This window comes from Odontomachus brunneus, unplaced genomic scaffold (assembly GCF_010583005.1).
Source record: "Odontomachus brunneus isolate Ranch 3 - 2012 unplaced genomic scaffold, Obru_v1 Obru_scaffold_164, whole genome shotgun sequence".
Taxonomy (NCBI): domain Eukaryota; kingdom Metazoa; phylum Arthropoda; class Insecta; order Hymenoptera; family Formicidae; genus Odontomachus; species Odontomachus brunneus.
In genome coordinates this window covers 201395-213830 of record NW_022639614.1, presented here as the reverse complement: position 1 = coordinate 213830, position 12436 = coordinate 201395, and the positions used below count along the sequence as shown (strand labels likewise).

The 12436-nt window shown below is 34.9% G+C and overlaps 2 protein-coding genes across 4 annotated transcripts in view; one reads left to right on the top strand and one right to left on the bottom strand.

The window, feature by feature from the left end:
* Positions 1–5698: 5698 nt before the first annotated feature.
* LOC116851035 (serine/threonine/tyrosine-interacting protein-like) lies at positions 5699–9465 on the bottom strand. 3 transcript variants are annotated; one of them, XM_032830028.1, is made up of 5 exons: positions 9110–9465; positions 7786–7890; positions 7536–7687; positions 7193–7381; positions 5699–7089 (listed from the first exon to the last, which is right to left on the bottom strand). In XM_032830028.1, the coding sequence occupies exons 1-5, from the start codon at positions 9134–9136 to the stop codon at positions 6900–6902; spliced, it is 663 nt and encodes a 220-aa protein (XP_032685919.1). In that variant the 5' UTR covers positions 9137–9465; the 3' UTR covers positions 5699–6899. The 3 variants fall into 3 exon arrangements, with proteins under 3 accessions (XP_032685919.1, XP_032685918.1, XP_032685920.1); XM_032830027.1 differs by having other exon boundaries at positions 9114–9461; XM_032830029.1 differs by having other exon boundaries at positions 9192–9461.
* A 2239-nt stretch (positions 9466–11704) lies between these two features.
* The window catches only part of LOC116851005 (kinesin light chain), a 42439-nt gene continuing 41707 nt past the window's right edge, over positions 11705–12436 (top strand). The window contains exon 1 of the mRNA XM_032829963.1: positions 11705–12359. Coding sequence (XP_032685854.1) covers positions 12343–12359 — 17 coding nt within the window. The 5' untranslated portion in view covers positions 11705–12342. The remainder of the gene's footprint in view (positions 12360–12436) is intronic.

The following is a 12436-nucleotide window of genomic DNA, read 5'->3' as shown; positions in this document are numbered from 1 at the left end:
TATATATATATATATATATATATATATATATATATATATATATATATATATATATATATATATATACTTGCTAAAATTGATTTCATAACACTTCAGTTTCACAGACTTTTGCATTATGCATAAGAAAATGATAGTCCTACATTTCCTACATTTGCAATCATAGTCCTATATTTCTACCCCACAAAAAAATAAAGGACTTTTTTTGTTTCATTTCATTATACGTTACGCAAAATAGTTTGACGTTAGTTTGTTTTATGATATTTATTTTATTTGCATAATTTGCTGCGAACAATATATTCTATAATCACAGTAATTCATTAATGATTAAATACTGGCTAAATAATTACTCAAGTATCGCAGCATTTAATCATTGCAAATCTTTAGTAATTCTTAAATTTCTGTAAGGGACAAAGTAAAGTAACATTTTCAAAAGAATGTGCTCGATGAATTGAACTTTCGATAGATAAAAGATGCGTACAAGATATGTACGAGCAAAGTGAATAGAGTGAGTCAAATAATAACAAATTAAGTTGAATGATTATAAGTTACGAAACTAGTAAAAAAACGATATATCGAAAATTGATACACTGTCCTTGTCTTAATTGGTAGTACGACGAAGCATTTCGACAGCATAGTTTTTAGTAGTCGTACGGGAGCCGATAAATTAACGTCGCACAATGAAGCAAGCGATTGTATTTGCGCTCTTTTGCATCGTGTTGTGCTATTGTTACGAGTTATGTATAACGAAGGTAAGTGCCACTATCCTCAATAAACTATTCTGACTCATCACAACATTTTTGTACAAACTAATCAATCAGCTAACTTTTGTATAAATTAATTTTGTATACCTGTTTGTTTCATATGCCTCGTAGTTTCGCTGTGTTCGCTATTCTTAGTTACAACAAACACATTTTATGTGAAGGTGAGCATGTTTTAATGCGGAATACCCTAAGTTTTTGCGTATCGATATATTTAGTTTTGCTTCAATTTCTCATCTAGATATTTGAGTATACAGTTATTAACAAAATATTTACAGTTATTAACAAATATATATATATATATATATATATATATATATATATATATCTTGTACAAAAAATATTTTTTCAGAATTGAATTTTTTGGATTATCTCTTATTTAAACAAAAAAGCAACATTCTAATTGGCATACTAATTAATATTAATTTGATTTCAATTAATGTTCTCTTTTCGTTTTTAATCAATATTTTAATAAATACTATTTTCCCAGAATTTAATTATTTGGATTACTTTTTATTTAAAGGATGAACGTTCTAATTACTTTTTTACTAATCGGCGTATTAATTAATATTAATTTGATTTGAATTAATGTTCTTTTCCGTTTTTAATAAATATTTTGATAAATAATATTCTGCCAGAATTTAATTATTTGGATTACCTTTTATTTAAAGGAAAAAGCAGCATTCTAATTACTTGTCTACTAATTGGCGTACTAATTAATATTAATTTGATTTTAATATTCTTTCCGTTTTTAATAAATATTGTTATTGTTTAATAAATACTGATATTCTTTTTAATTTTTTTCTGGGAGTCCAGAATTCTCCGTTTCTCTGCAAGAGCAAGTACTTAAACTGTTCTATTGTAAGAGCGCATTTAAACCTTGGCAAAACACCTTGGTGGTCAGATGGTAATCGACTAGTTTTTGCTTTTCTACTAGCGCGAGTTCTGACTTTTCTGATTTTCTACTTTTTGCTTTTCTATCAAGATATGAATGCGCCTTAATATTTATAATACAATTAGAGATTTTTATACAATTGGGATATATTTTTTTACCTTTGTAAGGTATTTTGTTAGGTTTATATCTTCGTTGAACACTAAAATAATCAACGAAAATCAGTATAATAATATATACTGCATTTCGAAAGTGAAGCCAAAACTTCAATTTCTCAAGTCATATCTAAAATTAGCCCTGGTAAAAAAAGTTTATAGAGAATAGAACGATAGAATAAAATTCTATCGTTCTATCGTTTTCTATCGTTCTGAATATGGATTTTGGTTCGTGAATTCACAAATGTGAATAGTATTCTATCGTATACAATAGAATACAATAGATAGTGATAGAATTTCTATCGTCAGTTTCCTATATAATACAAATAAAACCCGATTCTTATAGAACTAGATAAAATACGATAGGATTTATATCTGATGTTCGCGAAGGCTGATGCTTACGAACGATAGAGTTTATAGAAAACAATACAAATTGATAGAAAGTCTATCGTTCTCAATCGTTCTCTATCAACTTTTTTTTACCAAGGAGATCTTCACAGGATATTCCTCAAGTCATATCTACACAGATCTCCATAGGACATTCTCTAAAAATGTTTTGAGAACGTCCCTACGTCCCTACGTCCTCAGGATATTCCTTGAAGATTTTATGTTAACTGGAATGTGCAAGTAACACCGTAGACTATTTTATCAAATTAAAGATGGCGTTCTTGTAATATTTAAATATTGTATCGTACATTTTTGTATATTTCTTATTGAGGAGAAACGTGTTGCGGTTATAAATGACATGTCTGACAATCTTACATGTAATTAAGATAGTTACCAGTTACGGTGATAAAACGTGATAACGTGCATATGACGCGCATTATCAGTATCCTTGACAATAGCAACTGCAATATATCTAAGTAGAAAAAATATCTCACTTGTTTAAAAAATTTCTTTATGAGAAATTGTGCATTAATCCGATTTATCGAGTCTCATAATCTTATCGTAGTCGCCCGTGTTTAAATTCGTCTATTGTTAAATGTTATTTAACAAAACTTTTTATTATTTTTGTAAGATAGTGAATTTGTCGTAAAAATTAATTGGTCTGTTATTAATTATAAAAATTAATCAAATATTAATCAAAATCAATTAAATAAAAAGTATGACAAAAAATTAATAATATACGATATATTATTAAAAATGAATATAGTAATATTACTTCATTGATATTATTAGTAGGAGACTAACTAGTAGTAGTTAAAGTTTATATAATTAATTAAGATTGATAATTGAAGTTACCTGAGAAAGAAACGATCATTGTACGTTTACAACGAAAATAATATGTTATTCAAATATTTGGCAGTATATATGATGTCGACGTTTAAGCGAATGAAATTATTCCTTTCCTTATATAACTTCATTTTTTCATTTAACATTATTTCTTTCCGCGTAGACATATATAATTATAGTACATATGATTATATATGGACAAAATTCATATATAATCTATATATAATCATATATAATTTTTTTATATGATTATGTATAATTAATGTAAATAATGTAAAATTCATATATAATTTATATATAATCATATATATAATTTCTTTATATGATTATGTATTTATATTATTGTATATATATAATATAATTTTATATAATTATTCGTAATCTTTTTTCTCGAAAATGACACAGTTTAAGGATAATTCCCCCCTTCTCCTACCTATACGCGTGTTTATTAATTATTTATTTGATACTGAGTATTAATATGTGTGTGTATGTGTATGTGCATAATATATTGAATTAATTAATATTATATTTTTTTCGTTATTCCAGATAAGCCATTGTGTAACGTCGTAGATGTTTCGATTTCGAATTGTAAAAATAAGAAAATATGCTTTTTAAAACGTAACACTTACGTGACTTTATCCATGAAATATATACCGTGTAAATATTCGAAAGGTCAAAATTTACTTATTACAAATCAAATTCGATATATAGTTTGTTATAATATACTAGCAGAGAAATTAAAGCATCATCTATCGATAATATATCGAGTTGAATAAAAACGCGTACAATCGAAATTTCTTGGAGTCAAATTTCACTCGAAAAGTAAAGTGACAAAGAACCGCTCGAATTTTCATTCTTATAAGATGAATTCTCTGCTCTAATTCGTTGAATGAATATTTTTACTCGAAATTTTAAGGTGAATAAAATGCATTCCACCGTCAGAGCAATATATTCACTCCAATCGATTGAAACATTCGCTTATATCATACAGTCATAATACATTTTAATTTTGAATGAAATGTTCATTCAAAGTCTTGAGTAAAATATTCATTTCACGGTTTCGAGTGACAGTATTTTTATTAATTTGCTCACACATGTTATATTTAAAAAAATATATATAAGAGAGAGAGTGAATATTTTCTCTACAGACATTAACGTCAGGTGAATTTGTATGTGTATGGTACAATATTCAATATTGTTGATATACCTTTTCTCATGAATAAACCGGATGTCTGCAAGGATCCTGATAGCGGAGTGTGTTGTCCTTTGAAAAAGGATCAGGAGTACAATTACACGACCTCGACGTTCGTAGAAAAGACGTTTCCCAAAGTGAGCGTTCGCATTTGTTATTGATTTTTCAAAGTAAATTTCTATAAAACTGACTAATGATCTTCTTTATCTTTCGCAGATAAGCGTGCAGATTAAATTAAAGCTTGTGGACGCGAATTGATAAGTTATAGTGTGTATATATTTTCCAGCCAAAATTGTGTAATGTTAATTGATATTTCTATTGATCCAATATAAAGGATCGCGAGAGAAACTAATTTAACTTTTCCATAAAAGTTTAATATTTTTAGTTAAAACTCCTTAAGTTATTTTTTGATAAATCGAAACGTATAATAAAATTGATTTAAAATATCTATACTGTGTAATATGCGTGCGCGCATGTATTTGATTTACACTTGATTTCAGCAATATTTTATTCTCGATACTTATTCTCGCAACGCAGCTGATATTTAATAAGAAAACTTGTTTTCGAATAATTTGTGGGAGATAAATTCTCTCATTGAGTACTGACTACGTTTCGAATACTGTACTGAAAAAAGTATATATTTCAATGATATTGAAACCGTTTCTATGTGTGCGACTATATGTACGCGATATTTCGCAAATGTAAAAATTCAAACATAGAACTCTGTCGTGGATTGAGATGCATTAAAGTATAAGCAGGGGATGGCGGAACGAAAGAGAGGCTTGAAAAATATCGTTTATATTCTTTTCTTACAAGAGTAACGTCTCGTAACAACAGCCGTAAATAACTTAGAATCTTAATAAATAAATAAATAGAAAATACAGTATCTAGAAAGGTAATCCGACTTTTAGGTTAAGAATTAGTTTCCAGGCTCCTGTTTTGCCACCACGAATATCTTGATTAATGATGCCGGTGGCGAGAAGATATAAGTTCGAAATTCTTGTCAAATATGTTAAAATAAAAAAATATGTTCATATAAAATTTGTAGTGGGTGAATAGATCTGTAAAATATTCTAAAAACTTTCCCTTTGCATTAAGGCTCCTGACTCCTCGCATTGTCTATCTCTTTTTAATGACGTCAGAAGCGAGAACATGTATGCTAAAAATTCTTGCGAAATATATTAAAATAAAAATATATATCCATAAAGTAACATTTGCAATCGATTAAACAAATTTGTAAGATATTCCGTGCACTCCCCTTTTGCTCTAATAATCAATAATTTATCCTTAAATTAATCTGAATAGAAATAGGCGAAGAAATAGGTTAAGAAGATGAATTGTATGTCACGTTAATTTACGACAAATTATTGATTGTTAGAGCAAAAGGGGAATGCACGGAATCTTACAAATTTGTTTAATCGATTGCAAGTGCTACTTTATGGATATATATTTTTATTTCAACGTATTTCGTAAGAATTTTTAGCATGCATTTTCTCGCTTCTGACGTCATTAAAAAGAGATAGACAATGCGAGGGGCCAGGAGCCTTAATGATTAACAAATAACTGTAAAATTAGCAGCACTATGTAGTTAAGGGGATGCCAAAATGGATGACGAACTCTGATGAAAAAATCGCATCTAGATGCGACTAAAAATGCCGACAACGTTATGATCTATTACATTATCATAGCTGACATTATCGATTTTATATGTACATATACATTTACGGAATAAAAACAATTGTTAAAAAGCATTTTTAGATAAATGCTAACATGATTATGTTATCAAATGTGACAGAGAGAAACGATAAAAAAAAAAAAAAAATATATATATATATATATTTATATATGTCTAGACAATCATTTAGCCACTTATAATTTTCTTACTTTCTCTGTGTAAAAGCATTTACAATTCGATGCAACCAATACGACGTATAAATTTTGCGGGAAAAGGGCAGTACTTCGCCAGCAAAGCTTTCGAGTGTAGCATCCCCTTAAAAGGCCACACGTGACAAAATCATATTTTTGTTTCAACATACTTTGCAAGAATTTTCTATTTTCTTGCTTCTGACGTTATTAATTGAATAATCGTGGCGAGGAATCAAAAAAGTCTTAAGCCAGAGCTGTCTACAATGTGCGTTTGTTAGTGACTACCTCGTTCAGTATTTATTTCTTCTGAATGAAAAAAAAAGTAGAATGAAATTGTTGATTCATTAATCTTCTTGAGTTTTAGTAAACATAATTTAATCGAGTCGAGGAATTAGATAAATTGTGAAAACAAATTAATGAAATTATATATATATGCAATTTTTATCAATTGACAAATTTTCAAAAATTGACAAATGTTTAATTTGAGGTTACTACTTCGAGAAATGAAGAAAAAATAATCGTTCTTTTGGTTTAGACAGCTCCGGTGTGAGAAGAGCCGAGTATTAACGACAATAACTTATCTCTAGCCGCGTATGTAGTCAGTCTAATTGGTTGAATCGTACAGTTAGTGTCGATTTCGTTAGTAATTGTCGTTAAACGTTATAGACTAAAATCTCATTGAATACGTCCGGTGTTCAATATATCGGTGTTCGTTCGGTGCTATTTCGTTTCTTCGCTGAAGACACTAACACACGTATCTCGGTAACTTTGGCGTCCCTTCTCCGTCGATTGTTCCATCACTATCAACTGTCCGTCATCGTCTCGTCGATTTGATGAATTGTCCTCTTGCTACGCTCCCTGACGTAACTCTGTTGGCCGTTTCTCAGCGTTTTTTGCGCCTGATATATCGGCTCGTACTCCCTCAGTTGTGTCATGAAGCCCTCGTTAGGGTTTATGCAGAATCGCCTCTGCTGCACTATCGCGTACGCCTGTCTAAAGAGCATCATTGTCGGTCACACACACTGATTTGTTGCAGAAGTCGTGCAAAATGAAGTTCCAGTAGAACCGCGCGCTGCTTTACACCGGAAGAACTTACGTCTGTGAAAGCCCATACGTTTCCATCATATATGCCAAAACTAGTGCAGCGGACCTTGAGATGCCGGCATTACCGTGTACGAGAACTTGACCACCAGAGTTCAGTCCTTCGTCAATGAACGTCTTAACGTTTTGGAAGTGCTGTATGATATTTTCCGTCGCGGTGTCGGCGATATTCAGTACTAGATATCTATCGAGTAAATATTTAGGATGAGCCATTAGGATAAGATAGAGAGGAATTTAAGAGTAAGATAAACCTATATACATAATTGAGGAGAGAGTAACGCAGGAAGTGTTACAACGAATCGATTTATTACTAGCATTATTGTCTTTTGATCGCATACTTGAATTTATCAGGAAAGTTGGGCCTGATAAAGTTCGCCTCTATGTCTTGCCTGACGCAGACTATATGTGTTATTCCGTGTTCTAGCAGACTGTCCAGTTTGGAACGACTGGCGGCGCTGTACGGGCCAAGGAATAAGCCAGGTACCACTTCCTGCGTGATGAACATAATTATATTACGATTAATGGTGGATTCTTTGCTCGTAGAAGCAATCAGCTCTGCTGGAATATATTTTTACTTTTAGCCGTTACCTGCATTTGCCTTCTCATCGTGTATGTCCATTCTTTAGGCCCGTGTATTGAGGATGCAGGTAATTCTGGATAATCCTGATCAGCTCCTGATTCTCTGGTGTTTTCCTGCAATGTCAACAGATATATCAGACTGTTGTCATTTTTATATCACTGGATTGAGATCATTCATTGGACTCTAAAGATGGTTGCGTTTGTTTTGGCGCTTATAGCGCGTGTAAGCATCATTTGTCCTTGTTTAGTGTTTGATAGAAACAAGAATGAAATGATGCTCAGAGCGTTGTAACCGCCAAAACGAACGTAGCCGATATTGAATCCTTTTAGCCAGCTTTCAATATATTTAAATTTATGTCAAAATTTCACACAATTTAAATAAGTATAACACCGCGAAAAATTATCGTATTTGAAATCTTTTTCTTATTTTCAAAAGTCTGTACTTTAAGAAGCATTTGCTAGATTTTGAATTTATCCTCTACCCTTCCCGCCGTTTTTTCAAAAGTAAGGACATGTCGCGTCTCCAAAAAATTGTACAATTTGACGTATTCTACGAGGTAAAATGGATTCTTTTCGCTAATTTCACGATAACCATCGTAAAGCATAGACTTTTCTCTAGAATTAAAAAAAAGAAGACTTGTACGATTTTTTTCGCGTAACAAAGTTACCTATACATTTTTGTTAAATCGCTTAATTTGATACACTTTATTGAGTGGAATGAATTCTTTTAAATCTTATGATGACTATCGTGAAATATTGAAGTTTTTTTGCAAATTAAAAAAAAAGATTTGGACTTTCATGGGATCATAACGTATTAAAATTATCTATACATTTTTTATCAGTTCAATATTAGCATTACTTGACGTAAACTTATTTTAATTTGCAAAAAAAATGTCGATACTTTACGACGATTATCATAAGATTTGCAGAAAAATTCCGTAGAGTGCGTCAAATCTCTAATAGAGCACAGATGTCTAGAGGACATCCACAGTATGTCCTGAAGAAGTCCTGAGGACATTTCTTCGTCCTCATGAGATCTTATGCTGTCTGAGATAATACTGTAAATTATTGTAAATTAATATTATAAATTCCCGCTGTACACAATTGTTATACTAAAATGATTGTATCTTTTAAAAAGAATGTTTTATAAGCGAAACATGAGACTTTGCGACGAGATTTGTGGTTCGAAAAATCAGGGCTCAATCGAGTTGACGGAGGTCGTTATCCGCGGAGGAAAATCGTGATGCACCTAACCTCAATTCAATCCTAAAGCAACACAACATAACCTTAAATCAGTCATGTTAAATTCGACACGATAACAAATTATACGTGCATACTTCGTTGCCGTGGGTGCTCTCATTATCTACCGACAGCATCACCAGCGATATTTCGGTCGTCGGGAGCCGAGAACTCACGGGAGAGCACAAGGACACAGGAGCGTTTTTTTCTCCGCACCCTCGCTCCCGCTGTTCTCTCTTCAATCAGGATATCCGTCCTCGTCTGGCCTACGGTGCCGTAGCTTCGCTCACCTCCCCGTCTCTTTTGACTCCAGATTGACCCCGTTTTTTATTTTCTCCCGGTATTCGAGGTAAATTTTATGAGCGAACTCGACGTTACCGTAACCCTACGAGTGTCATTCGCGCTGCACACTGGACCGATTGTCGCGCGCTCTGTCGATGACAGCGGCAGTGAATGCCAATAGATTTGTTCGCCTTGCTTGCACTTTGAGAGCCAACGTACAAGCATATCCGTAACATGATACGTTATGTTAAGTACTGACAAACAATGACCATACTTATTATGTAAACTTAAACTTAAGTCAACAAAGAAATCCGTAAACTTAACATGTTACGGATGTTCTTGTGCGGAGGCTCTGAGAGTGCAAATCCATGCAGCGGAATAGCGGAGCGCGGAACGAGAGCGGAACCAATCACGAGCGTTCCGCGTTTTTCAGCAATTTTAGCGGAGTCTGCGGAATAGTTTTGTCGCAGACTGCGTAATATATGCATACTTCTATCATACAATAGACGTAGACCCATGTAACCTCAAATTAAGAAGAACAAACAATCCAGCTGGCCAAATGTATTAATATTCAGCACAACATAACCGCTATGCCATGAATTTAACAATGGATGCATAATATATATATACAAATATGTCATTTTTAAAATTGAAACAGGAGCTCTTAAGTCCCCATGGAGCGGAATAAGCATATCGCGGATTTTGCTCAACCAATCGCGAGTCATAATTTCAAAAAGTTATAACTGCCTTAAAACTTATTTTATAGATTTTAACATTTTCAGTAAATATTTCCAATACAAAACACATTTAATTAAATATTTATGTACATAATAATAAAAATGAGTAATAAAACATTAATTTAAAAGTCATTTTAGTTACGTGCTACTCATTCCGCTCCATGGGTACTTAGGGATTGAAAATCCGTGCAATGAAAACTGTGGAACGCTCGTGATTGGTTCCGCTCTCGTTCCGCGCTCCACTATTCCGCTGCATGGGTTCGCACCCTTAAGGCCCAGGACCCATATTCTTGAAATTTTTGCGTATACATAATTTTCATTGCGCAGCTATTTTATGGTATGATTAAACCTGCGCAGTAAAACTTACGTATACGCAACTATTTCAAGAATAAATGCCCAGTTCCACAACCTCCGTTTAATTTTAACTACCGGTTAAATCTCAACAGTGATTGATTAATTCTGATTAACGCTAAATGCGATTAGTCAAGTCCAATGGAATAACCAGTCAGTTAACTAGAAGTTGTGGATCTGGGCCTTAGGCCCACAACTTCTGTTTAACTTTAGCTATAAGTTAAGTCTTAATAAGGATTAGTTAATTCTGATTAACTCTTCTTAACGCTAAATGCGATTGGTCAAGTCCAATGGAATAACCGGTCAGTTAACTGGAGGAACTAAGCTTGATCGATGTTGATGAAATCGAACCGTATTACGTTGGCTGCGTTCGTTTTGGCACTTATAGCTCATGTAAGCATCATTTGTCCTTGTATTTGATAGAAACAAGGATGAAATGATGCTCAGAACGTTGTAAGCGCCAAAACGAACGCAGCTGTTGTATTAACAATCAACCTCAAGGTGTGGCACTGGTGGACACGGTTGAGTAGAGACCCTTGAGTAGAGACTGGACATAACGGGGTTTCGCGTGATTGGTGCACGTGACTTTTGCTCACAAAAAGGCAGCGCCAATATAAGTAGAGTGAGAAAAAATATTCTCATCTCACTCTACTTATTGCACTCGTGCAGCAGTGCAGCGAAAAAGTACAGATCACGTACTTCTTACGAGCTTACGTGTTGGCGGCCGCCATTTTGTGGGCGCTTTGTCTGTTTCTCTTGGCTATGTTCAGAAATCCTACTCGATGAGTAGAGTTACTTTAATAAACCATCATAATAAATAAATCTTAAGCCCGTATCAGACTAGCGATTAGCGATTGATGATTGACGATTGAAGATTAGATTTTGACGAATCAACGAGCTTCAACCTTGGCTTGCTTTGTTCCAATTGGTCAAGTTCCAATTTTCAATCGTAATCATCAATCGCTCTGATACGGGCTTTAGTTCCTTTTCCCTGATTGGCTAATTAAATGTTACTCTACTCACCGAGTAAGGTTTCTGAACGCAGCCTTGAAGGTATCTACGGTTGAGTAGACCCTTGAATATAGACTGGACATAACTGGGCTCCGCGTGAATGATGCACGTGAATTTTGCTCACTAAATGGCAGCACCAACATAAGTTAGAGTGAGAAAATTTGAAAAAATATATTCGTCTCACTCTACTTATTGCACTAGTGCAGCGAAAAAGTACAGACCACGCACTTCTTACGAGCTCACGTATTGGCTGCCGCCATTTTGTGGACGCTTTGTCCAGTCTCTTTTGAAGGGTCTCTACGGTCGAGTAGCGTTTCACACGCATTTTCTATGGTCGAGGGACGGTGAATGGACACGGCCGGTCCTCTATACTAGTCCGCGAACAGTGGTCCAATCGCAGCACTTGACGATCTGTCGTGGATCATTTCTCTGTCGCGCGCGTTGCAGTGTTACTCCGTGTCCTCCGCAGCGAATCCTCGGCGTCGTATCTCGTCCGGCCAGCTACCCTCGCCAGCGTTCCTCCTTATCGTCCGTCCGCGCTGTGCCCTTCGCGATCGGCCACGCGAGGATATGTGATCGCGAGTCCGCTGCCGAGCGCCGCCATCTTTGTCATTGTGTTCGTTAGAACAGTCTCGGGGAAGGTTCCGATGCTCGTCGGTGACGCATCGCGTCGGCTTCGTCGTAGCTTCGTCGCGTGAGTCCCCGCCGTCGCGATACCGTCGGTCTCCGGGCGTCGCCGGTCGAGGTCGAAGCTCGCTTCTCTCCCACGCGTCCCCGGCGTCACCGCGGATCTGCGAGTACCGGTTTCCTCGTACCCGGCTACGTCGTCCTGCGTACACCGGCGCGGGGCCTTCTTCGTGGGCACGTCCTGCGACGTAGACAGCATCCCCGTGGTCGTGCCTTCGCCGCTGCGATGCAACACTGAGCGTCGCCGTGGCAGCTTTGTATGGACTGTTCGCAAGAGTGAGTAGAGACCCTCTTTCTCTCGGCAGACCGTTGTTTCTCATGATTCGCTTTTCACAACCACCTGGACCATGCTG